This window comes from Bos taurus, chromosome 15 (genome assembly GCF_002263795.3).
Source record: "Bos taurus isolate L1 Dominette 01449 registration number 42190680 breed Hereford chromosome 15, ARS-UCD2.0, whole genome shotgun sequence".
NCBI lineage: Eukaryota > Metazoa > Chordata > Mammalia > Artiodactyla > Bovidae > Bos > Bos taurus.
Window position 1 is genome coordinate 62,227,644 of NC_037342.1, and position 18,776 is coordinate 62,246,419.

Below are 18,776 nucleotides of genomic sequence, written 5' to 3' on the forward strand. Positions count from 1 at the left end.
CTACTCCTAAGGCATGATATTCCACGGTCTCTTCTGGATACTCTGGATATTCAGTGAGATCCTTCCCCTGTGGCTGGTAAAAACTCCAATGGCTCTCAGCCCTGTGTGACCTCTGGAAATTGCTAGGCTGATCCCCACTAGTTGTTCTTTGCTCAGTCTCTAAGTTTCACCATGCCTGCTAATTTGCTTCAGTTGTATCTGACTCTGCAACCCCATGGACTGTAGCCTGCCAGGCTCCTCTGTCTGTGGGATTCTCCAGGCAAGAATACTGGAGTGGGTTGCCATTTCCTCCTCCAGGAGATCTTGCCGACCCAGGGATCGAACCCGGGTCTTCTACATTGCAGGTGGATTCTTTACTGTCTGAGCCACCAGGGAAGCCCAAATTTCACCATATGTGGGCACAATTCAGTGTTCAGCCCCAAATCCAAGAGAACACTTGTGCGTATTTCTCAAGATCATTCTGTGGCTCTTTTCTCCCTAGTGGTTTGATGCATAAATTCCAACCACTTAAATGTCCCTCTACCCTAATCTCTGTTTCCTCAACTCAGCAACACCACTGTCCTTTGATTGAATTTTCCTTCCTCGGAACCTCTGCAAACTGCCTTAAAGGCAGAAGTAGGGGAAACTATAAGGTTTGTTCGTTTCCCTTCTCCAGGAGTCTGGCGTGTACTGCCTGCTGAACACTGTCTGAAAACACTTATTTTACATAGTTTGTCCAATTTTCCAGTTCTTTATGGAAGGAGAGCAAGTTCAGCACCAGTTACTCCATAATTGCTACATGTTCAAATTATCTAATTTTTACAGTCTTATTATTTTTTTTTTAGCATACCTCATAACAATATGAAGAGAATCCTTCTGGTTGAGAACTAAAAATTTTAAAGTAAGTAAGGTGTGATTTGGCATCTCTACCTTGATTCCCGTTCAGTGGCATCCCCTGTGTGTTTTCATTCTATCCTTTGCCTATCAAAATCTCAAAAAGATTTGCCAAACTCAGCATGCCATATGTATAAGCAAGGAAGCTGAATATGGTATTTCTTGCATCTCAAAGTTGACAATAGAATAAATATTCCTCAGTAGGCAGAAGTAAATAGAGTTTATTTATAGAATAGTCACACCCAGCAGACAGCTATAAGAAGGACTTGGGGCTTCCCTGGAGGCTCAGTGGTAAAGAATCTGCCTGCCAATGCAAGAGATGTGTATTTGATCCCTGGGTTGGGAAGATTCCCTTAAGAAGGAAATTGGGTCTCTCCCACTCCAGTATTTCTTGCCTGGAAAATCCCTTAGACAGAGAAGCCTGGCAGGCTACAGTCCATGTGGTCACAAGACAGTTACAGTACTACACAATAACAATAGGACTTACATGGATACAGTCAGTGAAAAAAAATTACAGGGTATGCTTAGGTATAATTACTTTTTAAAAAAAAAACCACAAAATTTTATGTATTTCAAAATTTACATTTTTGGGACCAGTATGTATTACTTGCTGCTGCTGCTGCTAAGTCGCTTCAGTCGTGTCCGACTCTGGGACCCCATAGACTGCAGCCCACCAGGCTCCCCCATCCCTGGGATTCTCCAGGCAAGAACACTGGAGTGGGTTGCCATTTCCTTCTCCAATGCACGAAAGTGAAAAGTGAAAGTGAAGTCGCTCAGTCGTGTCCAACTCTTAGCGATCCCATGGACTGCAGCCCACCAGGCTCCTCCGTCCATGGGATTTTCCAGGCAAGAGTACTGGAGTGGGGTGCCATTGCCTTCTCCTATGTATTACTTAGATAATTCAATTACATATATATGTACATACACATATATGTGTCTTAATATGCCTAGTTATTTTAGTAATACTTGTACTTTTTTAAAAAGGGAACATTGTCCATCACAGTGCAGGTCAGGAAGAGCTTTACTGAAGTAAAAACAATTTTTTTTTCTTTGCTTGTGTGGAATTAGACCCAACTCCCAATCCATACAGCAGGCGCTGCTTCTTTGCACAGTACAAGTAAATGACTGCAATTATAGTATTGTCACTAGACCTCTGGGTAACTATTAGTCTAGCTATGAACTTATTTATTTAAATAAATATAAAGTACAACACATTTTTGGTGTGGGTCCAAAACTTAAAACCTGACCTTTCTGCTCAGGTGAGTGGAGTGGAATGAAGCAACAAACAGAACAAAAATTTCCTAACTCAAAACACAGTTATTGTCTGTTGGATTAATCTATTGGTTATCACTAAGTTCAAAATTCAAACCAGGTAAGAAAAAAGTTCTATAGCAATATTATTATAATAAAATATTAACAGATAAAATATATTAAAATATATTTTATTTTTTTATTATAAATTTATTTATTTTAATTGGAGGCTAATTACTTTACAATATTGTACTGGTTTTGCCATACATCAACATGAATCCTCCATGGGTATTTTAAATTATTTGTAAAAAGCCATTATAACTTCCCAATTAAAGTAGAACTCATATTTATAATAAATGTTTTAGAAATGGCCAAAAGTGGAAATCCTAATTCCATGTCTTTGTTCATCATTTCTCATAACCAAAACTTTTAAAAATAGCTAATTACTTTTTCTGTTTGTACCTCTGGAAATATGCCATGACAACTTGAATGAATGCACAAGACTGAGTAAGAATATATGGAATATATGTCTACAATGCCACTTAGAAATTTTTGCTCAACTTTAAATTTTCCCAGTGTCTCAGATAAAGCTAGCTTTAGGGCTAACTTTTAAAGCATTAAAAGAACCCTTAAATCATTCTTGGTTTTTCCTTTCTACGTCAGAGGTTTACCTCCTGAGCTATGATAAAACCTAATCTCAGGGCAGGACAAAAGAATCAAGCCTCTGGTTCTCAGCTATACTTACTGAGGTCTAGTTAAGTGCCTCCTTTATAGTACAAGCAACAAATGTAATTGCCTCATGGCCTGCGGGTGTCCATTGAACAAAAGCAGCTTTTGTGAACCAACCCACAGGTGTTACCTTTCTTGATTCAAGTGAAATCTGATGAAAGAGTCCACAATATCAAATAACACATTTACTAAACTGTAATCAAACTTATTATTTGATTAAGGAAAGACTGATTAAGAAAAAGTTCTGACTAAAGAGTAAGATATTTGTATGCTCAACCTTTCAAAAGTTTCAAAAAACAGGAAGTCCTAGTAACAGACTGATTTTTAATTAACTCTCTGTTTGCCAGATATTTAAAAATTTATAATCAGCAAAGGCAGGATATGCACTGGCCTTATTATTGTTCATGAGTCTTTAATGGTTCTTCTAAAATGACTGAATGTAAAGAAAACAATAATTACTGAAGAAACAAAAATCATAAAGGTAATAAGGGTGGGGGGGGTAAAGCTTCTGAAATCCTTTTTTTACATGACTTTTTTTCCTGGAAAAAGGAAATGGACAGGCATATAAACTGTAGTCATAGTAAGATGCTATGCACACAAACTAGTGGAGAGAATGCTTGTGAAATGAGATAATTTATTAATTATATAGTTTTAAAGAACTTCACACACAGCCCAGTATTTGTATGACTCATGCAAGGGCAAAACTGGGAACACCATCAGTAAATTATTGTTGGAGTTTACCTTCCTATATAAGCCACCAAAACGATAAAGATGCATGTCAAAAAGAAAAACATTAAATCCCCTGAGAGGCAATCACGTAGAAGTTTTTAAGAACACAAAACTGAGAAAACATTATTAATCTTTAATTTTGTAAAATGGTGCTGTCCCAAGTGTCAGTTATGGATGGGTATCTTTGAAAGCAAAACTCAAGAAACAGTTTCACTCAGATTCTATTTTTCATGACATTCTCCTTGCCACAACTTTTTGCCCATACTTGTCTCCCTGAGTAGACTATCTGGGGAGGGAAGTGCTCCCAAATGCATGACTAAGGGATTAACATGTATAATGCCCAGGCGTGACACGTTAACACACTGATTATTTCAATGGATACTATTTCTATGCAGTCTTGCTTCTTTTTCTCCCCATTTAAATTCTGACTTATTACTATCCTTCATTCCCAGGAGCTGTTATTGTCTTTCCCTACTTAAAAATGGCGCCACTTTAGGTTCATAGCCAATTATCACTAAAGAGGAATTTACACAAAAGTTCTAGTAGACTACACCTACAGCACTGGGGTGAGGGTAATGATGAGGGATGCTTTCAACCAACAGGTTCTCTTTCATTACTGAGCATCTCCCTGCTGAGCAGGTTTAGAGCTTAGTCTAAGACTTGACTTGCTCATTCTCATAGCTATTGCAAGCTAAGCTCCTTCATCATCTCCTTCAGTATTCAATACCTCCATCCAGCCTAAACAGGAATCTCTGGGGCTGAGTTCAAACTGTAGGTCTGCCACTTACTAGTTAAACACCTTGGACAGGTTATTTAAACCTCATCTATAAAACTGGGACTAGTTAAATGCCTTACAGAAATATTCTAAAAAACAAATAACACATAAGGTTCCTGGCACCCAGTAAGCACTCACTAAATATTAGCTATTGTTATTAACATTTGCTCCAGCTGCTGGATGAATGATGCCTGCCGGGCTTTCTTTATTCCTGATTTTTTATGCAGTCTATCCAGTTCTCTGCAAAGTGAACTGTGCTTTGCAATTTCACTTTCGTTATGCTTTTGGCCTTTTTCTTTTACACTATATTCAATTATATAGTTCTGGTACTAGCCAAGACTTTGAATTGAATCCATTATAATTAAAAATGTACATTAATTTTGAATAGATGCCATATTAATTATGCCAACAGATTTAATGGAATTTAATGAAATTCAGTTTTTAAGACCAAATCATCCAAATGTAGCAAAGAACAACATTTTAATATTTTAATAGGGATCTTTTCCAAGCAATGTTTATTGACTATCAAATACCTAAGCTCTTCCTTATGAAGCACTTACTTCTTCAGAACCATCTACCAACTTGTCAGAAGGCAGAGGAATGGGGAATTAGATTTTTTTTCCCCCTTAAGACAATGGATTATCTCACTCTCTGACTTCTTTTTTGTTCTATATGTAACAAGGTTACCTGTTGTGTATTTGGATTAGTATTTAAAAGAAGTACCTTACATTCTCATTTCAAAACTATGTCAGTACTCTCATTTTAATATAGCCTGATGTCCACTCTGGTTCTCATAGTCCAAAAGATGAGCCTAATTTAATGAAACAGGATATTTGAAAGAGCAGTAGAACATAGTGGTAAATATGTAAATAGTGAGTTTTCTCATGTTCACAGAAAAAGTCTAAATAATTAGTAAATCAGATGCTTACTATAAAGAATATGTGCTAATAGATTTCCACCAAATATTCCCACTGAATTATTCCTGGGACTTCAAATAATTCTTCCCAGTCAAAATTCATCCCTATATGGATTTATTCCTGTAGATGAATCTCCATATCTCTTTTCAATTTCTTATGGCCCCAATGTATAACTGCTTCATACAGAGATTGGCTAGAAAACTGATTTACACCTGAAATGGAACTATAAATAAAAGATTCAAAGTATTCTTGAACTTGGCATTACTAACGCCTTAAAAAAGTGTTGTGCTGCATGATTTCCTTTGATACTTCTCCTTTTTCTGTTTTATTAAAAACAGAATTCTAATGTCCCATACCCTGGAAGTTATTTAGAATAACATGTAGCTTTGCGAATACAAAATTGCAAAATAGGCAGATGGACAACACATGATTTTTTTTTTTCTGCGTTAGTGTTAAGATATGAAGAGAACAGCTAAAGATCTTTAAAAAGGTTGATCTCTGGGGGCTAGAAGCATCAAAACATTGTTTTGACTAACAAGACATCATGAAAACATACTGTGGACATCAAGGAGGGAATCGTGTAACACCCAGACATCATTCTGGGAAAGCACTTGTTTTCTTCTCACTTCAATTCCATTGCCACTGTACTCATTTTAAGTACACTCAACCATAAGCCTATTACACAGGCTTCCAGAGTACTCCAAAACTGACCCAAGTTTTTGGCTCTAACAACAGAGATAGATGATGCATTTCTTCCAACACCCAATCCTGTTTAGACATTCTCCTAATCTTTCTCCGAACATTTACTGGTTTCCATTCTTAATGTTAATTGTCTCAATTATGTCTTACAGCCTATTTATTAACTGGGCTTCCTGCCTCTGGCCTCTCCTATTGCGATCATCCTTTATTAAACTATCCTTGATTAGTCTATATTAGTATCAGGGTGATCTCTTAAAAACTAAGTCTGATTATGTTACTCCCAGGACTTCCCTGGTGGTCCAGTGGTTAGAATCTGTGCTTCCACTGCAGGGGCATGGGTTCAATCGCTGGTCTGGGAATTAAGATTCTGCAAGCCATGCGCTGTGGCCAAAATAAAGTAACTCCCCTGCTTGAGACATGCAAGGAATTCAACCCTGATTATCTTTGCACTTTTATCTCTTTTTGCTAGTCATCCCTCGCCACTGTATGTCCCAGATGTAGGAACTTATTTTTCACAGCTGCCCAAAGCACAGGGCTGCACTCCCTTCTAGAACCTAAATATGCTGCTTGCTTGGATAAGGATCTTATCCAAGCTCCCACTTATCCTTTAGAAGTTCAACTTTGACCTCCCAAGTCTGGAGTAATCCTATCCACCCCAGTGTAGATGAATATCATGTTACACCATTTTGTAATTCCTTGTCTGCTCCTCCAACTTGACTACAAATTCTTAAAGCTGTATTGTTCAACATGGTAGCCACTAGTAACATATGTCACCATTTAATCTTACAGATTATATAAAACTAAAAATTCATTTCCTCAGACACACTAACCATGTTTCCTGTACTCAACAGCCACATGAACCTAGAGGCTACCACACTGGACAGTGCAGATACAGACTACTCCATTTTTGCAGGAAGTTCTATTGGACAGCCAGCAGGCAGGGACTTACCTACTCTAACATGGTGGAGACCCTCAAGTAAATGTTCGGTAATGTTTGGAATTAATGGAATTAGTGAATTCATGAATAAATAATAGGAAAATTGTGAAGTTATTGTCTGGCAAATGTGCCCGCCCTGGTAGCCTCCTAAAGGCCTTTTGCTGAAGTCTTCTCTCCGTCCTCCTAAGTCCAGTGGTTTCCCCTGCTCCTGAGGCACAGTCTCATTAAAGACGCCGCCTGGTGCTGGGATTTGTTTGGGGTTAGGTGTATTTGCAGTTAGGGTCAGAAGTCCATATCAGTCTATGTGCCCAGACCTACCCTGACTTTCTTGACATAAGGGAAGTCAAATTTCAAGTCTCTTCTGATGACAAAAGGTTTCTCTAATCCTTTCTGATTTAGAGATTTAAACACACAATGTACAGGAAGTAGATCAGAATCTTGAGTTACAATCTTAGAATTTTAAGTTACTCACCCTATGGTCTTAAGTACTTTGTTTCCCTTCCCTGTTGGCTCTGTATGTGTATTAACAGTAGGGATGTAAACCAGCTATGCCAAACTAAACAATTTTGACATTTGCTTAAAATAGTTACGAAAATTCCAATCCAGGAGGAAAGTACGTTCAGATATCTAGGTGAGCAGTATCATGGCTTGTAATGTCAGTATTTTCCAGCTAATCTACTATCTGCAACTGTTTTATAACATGCATACTTGCTTTTAAATCCGTAATTCCTCTTTTCCATTCTTATTTTAGGTAAAGACTGGTAGATGGAGAATGTTTTTATAGATTAAGTGGGTCACAGAAACCTGTAGGATTTTAATTACCCAAAGTGCTAAGGGAAGAATTTCATTCAGTTGTTTATTTCAGAAGACATCTGACTATGTTCCACCTGGTCAACGGCAGCTTTCCAGAAGCCACTCAGAACACATTCTCTTTACTACTATCAGAGTGCGAGTCTGTCTAGATGCTGACGTTGAACAGTAGCGTTACAATTTCATGCTCAGTAATTTTTCCCAATTACTTTTAAGCAGCCTAAGTATATACAGGTCTCATATAACATGTAGATAAAACTACACGTAATACGGCATTTTACTGAATTGCATAAATGCCTCCCCAGAATCCCACCAATGGCACTGACTTTCCAGTTCTGAGTGGTTAAAATATTTTCAGGTGAGCAAAACATGCTAGTTTCAGGAAGAGTTGCTACTGTTTCAACAGAAATGTCGATTTTCACAAATACATATACATACAAATACAGTTCTGTAAAATAATATTTTATAAACTACATATTATCGTTGAGCTAAGATCAAAATATTCTGAAAATGTTCAGGGAACACATCAGAAAATGCTTAAGTACTGAGGGCCTCAAAGATGATTCTTTAGTGTTAACATCAGAAGAAAAACACCTCAGAATTGTAAACACTAAGTCAAATTTATCTTCACAGTTGTGTTAGCTATAGGATGAAAAAGTCACGTCATCTCCGCAGTGAACTTCACTTAGCAAAAAAGTAAACAAATTTCCTCTGCATCAGCTGCAATCAAGGCATTAGCAGTATGCCATGATTGATTACCCTGGGAGCCGTTGCTGAGAAATGGATGTGAAGCACAGGTTTTTATCACTATAGTCTGCAAAAAGCAAGTCCCTTGTTTAGATATCCTAGTCGTAATAAGTGACATTATTAGGTAGTTCTTCTATTTAAATGACATAAGGATTCAGTGTATCAGCAGCTTATAATAAATAAGCCCTTTCAATCTGAGGAGTCCTCTCCCTACAAAGAAGTACTTTTGCTGTTTATAATACAAGTGGCAATAGAAGACCATATGGTCGTGACTTTTAGCTAAAGTAAATGACATTTAAACAAACAGAAAAACAGCATTAGGATATTCAAAGATGTGGACTATAACCTAAATACACAGGGCACATTGGGAGTTATCAGTGTTTATAAAGTGCCCATTTTCTAATGTTGTCCAATTATTTTTCAGCTTGCAATTTTATATAAATACTTCTCAGTATACAGTAAAAAAGCTTTTTACCAGCATCTTATCCCATTTCAAAGTTTTCTTTTTAAGAACACTATAGACCACAGCATGCTTAGAATATTTAATCAGTTCTTTTTGAAATGTAAAACTATTTCTTACATTTCTGCCAATAACAAGGTTATAAAGGTATAAAATGTTACAAATTGTTATAAAATGTTATAAATAAGTTACAATAAAGTATACTGTTACTAAGATACTCTATAATACAAAAGAAAAATGTAAGAAATATGTAGGGCAAAAGCAAAGTAGCCAAGATGGCATGGTCAGGCGCTCTTGCCCCAAGTTTTGTAAATAAAGATTTTGTAACAGCTGAGATCACTGATAGCTTTGTGCATGCTCATCAGGAGGTACTCGGTAGTCCACAGGCTACTGTTGGTGTGTAAGCACGTACAAGCTTCACCTGGAACGCCCTGGTGGACTGCGTTATGGTTATGTTTTGGCTGGTGCTATGGCTGCTCTGTCAGCCAGGAGAGAATAAACGTGTCTGCAGTTCCTGCGGCTTCTCCAGTCTTCTTCCAGGCTCTTAGCTCCCTCCTCGCCTACCCTGGGTTTAAAGAACAGTGCGCACAGTGATACAGAGTGAGACAAGTGGCGTAGTTGGCAGGATCAGGAGACAAAATACTACATTTCTCATCCACCTACTCTACTGTGGTAACAAACCAGGATTTTATGAACATTTCACCTTTTGTGTATGACACTGGAATCCATGTTATTGAGAACCAAAAAGCTTTATATAACTGGATCTTTGATAGGTCAAAAATAAAAGAAAATTTTCTAATAAGTACAGATGTTTTCTTTAACAGTAGCAGAAGACTGCCATGTTTTAACTATAGGAAAATACTGAAATCTCCATAATCATATTTCTACTACCATGCTCGTTTCCAATACAGAGTGGCCGCTATGGCTGAAAAACTGAAATTCAATAAATAGAGTTTTAATTATTTGAAACATTTAGAAAAAGAGAGTCTTCATTTTATAACAACCAACCACTGGAAAGCAGTTTACACTTAAAGGAAAGTTTACCAACTTCCAGTAATAACTTATCCATCCTTAAGCTGCCAACCAATATAAGGATCAAAAGGACAAAATATCTGCAGAGTAGTTAAATATGTCCAAAAGCACATCATTTCTACTGAAATGTAGAAAACTCTCTTTACCACACCACTTAATTAGTGGGTACTACATGTTGCAAAGGCAACTTTAGCCTTCATAGTAACAAAACTGCCATACCATTTCTGGGAAATTATATCTTCCCTAAAAATGAGAGTAAGGTAGCAAGTCCAAGGTACCTCAGGTTCCACCATTCCTTTAGAAGAGTTAGACAAGACCAAATTCAGAGTACTCCAAACTAAGTCGTTCAGAGGCAGGTAGATTTTTAGTCTGCTCTAATAAAAGGACTAAAATCTATCAAACAGAAGTCACTTAGGGAAATAAACATTTAATCAGCATAATGCTATCCTGGCACAAAGTAACAGGGGCATTCCAGTATTTTCTACAACTTTCACCTGCAATTATGCAAGATGGTCAAGTAGCCCTACCATGGAAGTTAAGTGCAGTTTTCAAGTATTCTATGAAGACTAGGATGAACCCAGATTGGCCAATTCAGTATTAGCATACAATGTGTTGAAGTACGGGAACATCTATATCACTGAAAAAGAGAACATCATGCACTTTACTCCAGAGCAAGTCTGCAGGAGAAACCAGAAGAAGAAACTGAGTAGAACAGAAACTAAAAGAAACGCCGTCAGACTCTAGTTATATGGACATTTGTCTAAACTTCAAGTATTTTTAAAGTATCTACCAGATGCCAAATAGAAGATTAGGAGTTGGGGAATTAACTGAGATGAAAACAAATCCCTGCCATTAAGAATCTTATATTCTAGAGCAAGGGTCAGCAAATGTTTCTGTAAAACACCAGACAGTGAAGAGCCCAAGCTTTGCAGGCCATAGAGTCTCTGTTACAACAACTCAATTCTGCTGTTTTAGTGAGAGTCCCAGACCATACAGAAATGAATGAGTGTGCCTGCGTTCCAATAAAACCTTAACTACAAGAACAAGGAGCATGAAGGGTGTGGGTCTTCTAGGCTATCAAAAGGACCATGGCTTTTATTATGAGACGGGGAGCTACTGGGCTTTTTGGGCAGAAGAGTGTAACATTATTTCTATTAAAAAGCATCATTATTAAAAAGGATGATTTCAGCTACTATGTGAATAGTAGGGACGCAAAAAGTTGGGAAAGATAAAAACAGAAAGAGAAGATCAGAAGTTATTACAAGAAAACAAGAGTAAGATAAATTTGTCTTGCACCAGGATGTAGTGGTGATGGTGGCAATGTGTGGTCGAATTCTACTTTACAAGATATTGGTTCAGTTCAGCTCAGACGCTCAGTCATGTCTGACTCTTTGCAACCTCATGGACTAAAGCACGCCAGGCTTCCCTGTCCATCACCAACTCCCGGAGCTTGCTCAAACTCATGTCCATCAAGTTCGGTGATGCCATCCAACCATCTCATCCTCTGTCATCCCCTTTTCCTCCTGTCTTCAATCTTTCCCAGCATCAGGGTCTTTTCCAGTGAGTCAGTTCTTCCCATCAGGTAGCCAAAGTATTGGAGTTTCATCTTCAGCATCAGTCCTTCCCATGAATATTCAGGACTGATTGCCTTTAGGATTGACTGGTTTGATCTCCCTGCAGACCAAGGGACTCTCAAGAGTTTTTTCCAACACCACAGTTCAAAAGCACCAATTCTTTGGTCCTCAGCTTTCCTTATGGCCGGTCCAACTCTCACATCCATACATGACTACTGGAAAAACCACAGCCTTGACTAGATGGACCTTTGTTGGCAAAATAATGGCTCTGCTTTTGAATATGCTGTCCAGGTTGGTCATAGCTTTTCTTCCAAGGAGCGAGTGTCTTTTAATTTCAAGGCTGCAGTCACCATCTGCAGTGATTTTGGAGCCCATGAAAATAAAGTCTGTCACTGTTTCCATTGTTTCCCCATCTATTTGCCATGAAGTGATGGGACCAGATGTCATTTTGAATGTTGAGTTTTAAGCCAGCTTTTCACTCTCCTCTTTCACTTTCATCAAGAGGCTCTTTAGTTCTTCTCTGCTTTCTGCCATAAGGGTGGTGCCATCTGCATATCTGAGGTTATTGATATTTTTCCCAGCAATCATGATTCCAGCTTATGCTTCGTCCAGCCTGGCATTTTGCATGAGGTACTCTGCATAAAAGTTAAGTAAGCAGGTTGACAATATACAGTCTTGACATACTCCTTTCCTAATTTCAAACCAAGATATAATCATCATGATTTGCTAATAGATTGGATGAGAGGATGAAAGAGGAAGAGAGGCAAGGATGACTCCAAGGTTCATGACTTGAGTGAGAAGAAGAATGGAGTCGCCTTTCGGTGACTGGGAATATGTGAGGGAGGATCCAGTTGTGGAAGGAAAATCAGGAGTTTAGTTTTCGACATACTAAGTTCAAGAGGAAAATATTAGACAGACTATTAGATATATGATTCTGGAGTTCAGGAAAGAATCTGTGGTTGATATAAATTTAGAACTTAAATTAGACAGTACTTAAACCTTCAAGACAGGATTAGGTCACCTTATGTGTGCGTATATAAACAAAATAAGTTTAAAATACAAACCCTTAGTTACTCCAATATTTGGAGGAATCAACAAAGGACACTCAGAAGAAGCAGAAAAAGGAGAAAACCTGAAGACAGTGGTATTCTTCAAACTAAGTGAAACCAGGCCTGAAGAACAACTACTTTAAATACTAACAGTAGGTCAAAGGGGAGGAGGACTGAAAGTTGACCACTGGATCAACAACAGATCATTCATGAGAACTGTTCCAGTGAATTCCCAGGGATCAAAGTCTAAGTGGAATGAGTTCAAAAGAGAATATAAAGTTCACAGGGGAGTCAGTAAGTATGCACAACTCTTTCCTAAAGCAGGTTATGGTGCCCAAAAGGTCTGTTTGTTTGGATGGGAGGTTTTATAACAGGATTGTTTGCTGATACAAACTTACTGTATTTCAAAATGCCTAACTGTAACACAGTTACACTATGAATTAAAATCACAGCTTTGAACTATCACAATGTTATCCTGAGAAAGAGTATAAAGTGTTTTTCCGTGTTTCTTTATTAGCTTTATAACAAAATTTTACCATATTTCCTGAGTCTTGGCCCTATATTCCTTAGGGGAGTGGAGTCTGTGTTAAATCACCTGCTGTGCTGATCAACAGAAGAATGCTAGTTCATTTAATGCATTTCCTACCTGCTAAATGCTTCTTCCAATTAAATTATTTTTGGCAAATTAGTGGCTTCTAGCAGCTAACTGAGGAATTCCTATAGTATAGAAAGGCAAGTTATTCAAGATGTTTGAGCTGAGTAAAATTTGTTTCTTTTGAGAGCCACAAATTAAGTTCATTTCCTAGTACCAATGCTCAGCACATAACTCAAGGGAAAAAATTACTAGCCTCAATATCAGGAAAAAAAGCAAAACCACTGCAGTAACACCTTGATAAGGACTGCTTAGTTTCCAAATGCTTACTGTAAAAAATAAATCATCTTTACTGCTTGCCATATGGACTTTTGGAACTCTGGAATGAATAAAACAGCTTCACATCACTTAACTGTCTATGTTCTTTTTCGCCAACTTAAAAACAATGCTAATTCTTTGATACGCTAAACTCTATATTCTAGGTTCCAAATGAAAATTTTGGTGTTTTGCTTTCTGAAGCACCTACTTAAAAGAATGTTGTTGTCGGTTTTTTTTTGGCCTGAAATTCAAAACATATTTAATATACATCATCCTTATTATGCAGCTCAATCAAGATCTGAATAGCATTGTCTTCATAACTTATAAACAACAAATATTTTTCTGAAAGGGTGCACAGATATGGGAAAGAAACCCCTTTCATAAAATACAGCACCAGTCTGCTTCTGAGGTAGCTGGAAAAGGGAACACTCTAGAAGGGCAGATTGCAAACAGTTTGGATATCGCTCCAGAGTGCTCCAAACTTGGATGAATTTTTGTTATAAATCACCTTGATTAATGGAACACATCTGCTAAAGTAGTTCAGTAATAGCTACACAATTCTCATGGTTTAAAAAACTCAGCCTAGAAAAACTGGTAGAGGTGGGAAGCCTTCAAAAATCACTGGCTTGTCTTTAGAACTAATACTAGCCCTGATCAGAAATAGCTGCCTTTCTTTTTAAAAATGTTTAAGACAAATACATTGCAAGCGAAGTACAATTTGAGGAGATGGGAGCACAAGTAAGAATAGTAAGTGGAGGATACTTGGGGAGAAGTAGTACTGGCATAGTAAAAAAATACAAATTTTTCAATAGACCCAGGCTATCTGTGTTTGAATTCCAACTGTTTCTCTTATTAACTGTTTGAAATTGAGCAATTTATTTAACCTCCCTGTTGTTCAGTTTTCCTGTCTCTTAAATGCCACTACTAACTACCTGTACTGGGTTACTGTCGTGATGATTAAATAAACTAATCCTTGAAAGAGTTTCAACACTTACCCTGTACTTATTCTGGTACAAAGTAAATACAGGCTAAGTGTTGACCAAAATTATCACAGTTGTTTGTACGTTTATAACATGCACACCAAAGTGAATGGAATACATCTGGAACAAAACAGCAGTGCCCCTAACTTATCCTCTCATCCAACATAAAAATCCAAAGGATGTTTTCCTTGAAAGAATATTTATACATATGTAAAAAAATACATCTTATAGTCCCCTGGTTATTTTTTCTGATTACTAAGCAGAGATTTTATACAAATCCTTTCATCCTAACATTCCTCTTCTAATAATTTCAGAAGAAAACAACAACAGCAGTGTGCACACTGTATAAAGTACAACTGCACACAAGTACCCAGAAATTTATATGTTTTGTTATCCTTTATATGTTTTGTCATTTGTCTGTTGATAATTCTGGCCTCAGATGCTGGGAAAGATTGAAGGCAGGAGGAGAAGGGGATGACAGAGGATAAGACGGTTGGATGGCATCACTGACTCGATGGACACGAGTTTGAGCAAGCTTCGGGAGTTGGTGATGGACAAGGAAGCCTGGCATGCTGCAGTCCATGGTGTTGCAAAAAGTTGGACGGGACTGAGCAACTGAACTGAACTGAATTCTGGCCTCAAGTATATGCTTGTTGCTAAAGCAACTTAGAGGTGACTAGACTGCTTCATGAAATGATAACAGTCATGTGATGGTGAAATAATTATATAAATAACTAACATATTAGAAAAACAAAAAGATAAGTATCCATGATGAAGACCACAGAAAAATACTGATTTGTTACCTGATACTACATTTTCAACTTTAACATTAGGATCACCATCAGCTATTGATTCCTAGGATGTTTAGCACTGTAGTAATAAACATCAAAAGTGTAATAAACATTTGCACAGCTGAACCATAGTCTATTAAGGAAAGTAAATAAATAATAGGTTGATTATTTAATAGTCTATTGATCAAACTTACTTAATAGGGCAACAGAGGCTATTACAGGTAAAAATAAATATACAATGATGAAGACAATTCAACTCCTAATTATATGTTTACATTGGGGATGAAGATAAAGTTACTTAATAGATATAACAGTTCTATTAATAAACTGATAGTGACACAGAACATTTAAACAAAAGTAGAAAATAAATTTATAGTTAAAGTAAGAACAGCATATGCTGAGTAAACAGAAGGCCCTCCTTGCCCTGCCCCACCATAGCTACACGTTCTGTCTCAGCAGGCATGTGATTGGTGGAGGGGGCTGACACGTTACATGCTCTTCACTCTTCCACTCTACTGCGTCTGCTCTTTTTTCCTAACTGGGTTGGTAAGTTGACTACACCAAAAGTATACAAAATATCTATTCTGAACATTTAAACAGGATAAAAAAAAAAAAAAACTATATGACTACATTTGATTTTACCAAATTTTTCATTATCAAGCCAGTGGAAAAACTAAGCCAGAATTCCAGATTGCATTTAGTTGTCACATCTCCTTCGTCTCCTCCAATCTACGACAATCCCTGACTTTCCTTTTTTAAAGACTTTGACACTTTTGAAGAGTATTGGTCAGTTATGTTGCAGGATGACCCTCAATTATGGTTTGTCTGTTGTTTTCTCATGATTAGACTGGGGCTGTAATTTCTTGTTACACGAATACCACAAAAGTGATGTGCCCTTCTCAGTGCTTCAATTCAGGGGCTACATTATATTGGCATGTCTTATCACTGGTGAAGCGAACCTTGAGCACTCAGTTAAGGTAGTGTCTGCCAGGTTTCTCCTCCACAAAGTTACTATTTCTCCCTTTGGAAAAATACCTTGGGAGAGATACTTTGAGACTATGCAAATCTACAATTTTCCCTCAAACCTTTGCCCAATATTTTGACACCGCTGGTGAATCCTGCCTTCAACAACTAATACTGAGATGTTTGTATGGGGCTTTAAAAGGAAATAAAATACATAAATTATAACGGTCATGTTGTTTGTGATACAAACATACACTTACATATTCTTATCCTACTGAATACATCATTTTAATTTATATTCAAACATGAATAAGTTATTTTCATTTGTCAGTGTGTTCAGTTAACGTTAATCAACTGTGATACCAATGAATAACATAATTGAAATGTTACTTACATAACTATGGCTTTTAAAGAAACCTGCTGGACTACTGGTGAGAATTTTGTCTCCTTCCAAACCAATTACTCTTTTACAAATATTTGATTTTGGATCACTCGGGCTTTTTGCAACCACAATGTCACCTCTGAGGGGAAAAAGTCAAAGAAAGTCAGTGTTATTATTAAACATAAACACATGCATGACACTGCTACAATACTTTTATAAAGCAACTTAAAGCCACACCCTTTATCCTCTCACATACTAACCCTCCCATACATTTACCAGCTTTGAGAACCTCGAGACTAACTTTATGGGTCAGAATCCAAAAATGAGAGTGATGGAAAAACTATTAGAAGATTCTAAAATTTTTGACAATTCCACGAGAATTACCTTCTTGCACTGTACTTAGTCTGTTACTTCTGTGTCTAAATTTTTAGAACCAAAACTATAAAAAAGCAATTCATGTAAATATCACCAGACTAACCAAGCAAATTTTACTGCCCTGCCTGTAACACTGACTGACTCTACAGCTTATATAAAGGTAGAGACATCATCTATGTTTCTCTAGAGCTTAAAGAACTGAGAAATCGCAGCATGTAAATTATATAAACCTAGATAGTTCACAGTACAGTCAAAAGGACTTATATTTGAAGAAAAATTTTCAGAAGACTTAGCCAGAAAAAATACTAAAAGCTGTCTAAACATAAGATACAAAAAATAAACTGGCATATCATACATATAAAACCAATATGGACAGGGTTACATATGGAAGAGATGATTCGTGGAATAAGTAACAATTTGCATGTATTAGAAGACTAAGTAAGATACTTAAAATTGGAAAGGAAGGAGACAAAAATATAGGACTAATGTCCCAACCAAAAAGAATACAACACTATTTCTGCATGAAATGAGCATGAAATGAATTCTGTTGCTCACACTTGAAAGGATTTAATATATTTACTTATTGTCTCTACCAGGTTCTTAAAATAATCTGATGCTGCTTATGATAAAAGATACATATATCAAAATCAAAAGTCATAAAAATAAATGATGATGGTTAAATTAGAAACCTAGTTATTTCTATATGTAAGTATTATATTGAGTCTGAAGCTTTTTGGTAGTCAAGTTAAAAAAGAAATTATGTTTATCATCTGCCAATCATTAACTAATAAAATAAGGTTTAGTTTGAAAAATATGACAAAATTTTTCTTAACAACTAATCACAGGAAAAGATATGTATGTAAGGAAAATAAACATAGCATCTTTATCAGAAATTTTACAGAAATTACAACAGTATTCAGAATAGTCATTTCTTCAGGCTATTCTTAATAAGAGCTGAATGCTATTAAAACACTAAACTCTATAATTTGGAGTGCAATATAAGGCTTACACTTGTTTGAAAATGGGATAAAGCATCTCTTTTCAACCAACTGGAACTATGGCAGCAGAACTGTTCAGATGAAGAAATTTGCAAACATTGTAACATATGTAACATACTATAAAGTTGATTATGGCTAGCTTTGGGGAAAGAAATGTTCTCCGTGGGAGTCTTATTCAGCTTAAGTTTGTTAACAAAAAAATCAGTATGATCCTCAAAACAAACTGCATTTGAATGGCAACATAAAAAATCATAATTTAGTCAAAGTTTTTTTATAGAAAGCATTATTACTGTAGACTGAACTTCCAGTGGTCTAACCAGATATTATAGGCAAAGAACTTAGATCAAAAAAGATAACCTAGAACTCTCAACTCTTTCAAATAGCATTTTAAAATAAACTTAACTAAGATTCAAATTTTCCTATATCATTTATAATCATCCTTATTATTCTAATAGATTATAAGCTTTTGAGATGAAGGATCAACCTCTTACTCAACCTAACATTCTCTATAGGGTAGAGCACATCTTATAAATGAGGTGCTCATTGACTGTTCAAAGAGTACGTAGTAATAAGGGATGACTGTCTCGAGCATGAAAGTTCTGTCCACTGGACTGAAAAATCCATGTGTTTTAGATACCAGATATGCAGACTTTTATCTTCCCTAAATGGATGGCTATTCTGTCTTTAGAAACAGGCAGCTAGCAAGAGTATCTCTTGTCAGGTGTCAGAGATTCCTCTGAAATCTCAGAGTTCTGTGCTGCAGATTAATGAAAAAAATATTCAGTATAGTAATAT

General features: G+C 36.7%; 1 protein-coding gene across 13 annotated transcripts in view; it reads right to left on the reverse strand.

The window, feature by feature from the left end:
* The window catches only part of IMMP1L (inner mitochondrial membrane peptidase subunit 1), a 77,190-nt gene that overhangs the window by 8,439 nt on the left and 49,975 nt on the right, over positions 1-18,776 (reverse strand). For 12 of the 13 annotated variants that reach the window (XM_059874983.1, XM_059874982.1, XM_059874985.1 and 9 more), the window contains one exon: positions 16,621-16,747. In XM_059874983.1, coding sequence (XP_059730966.1) covers positions 16,621-16,747 — 127 coding nt within the window. 13 annotated transcript variants of the gene reach the window in all.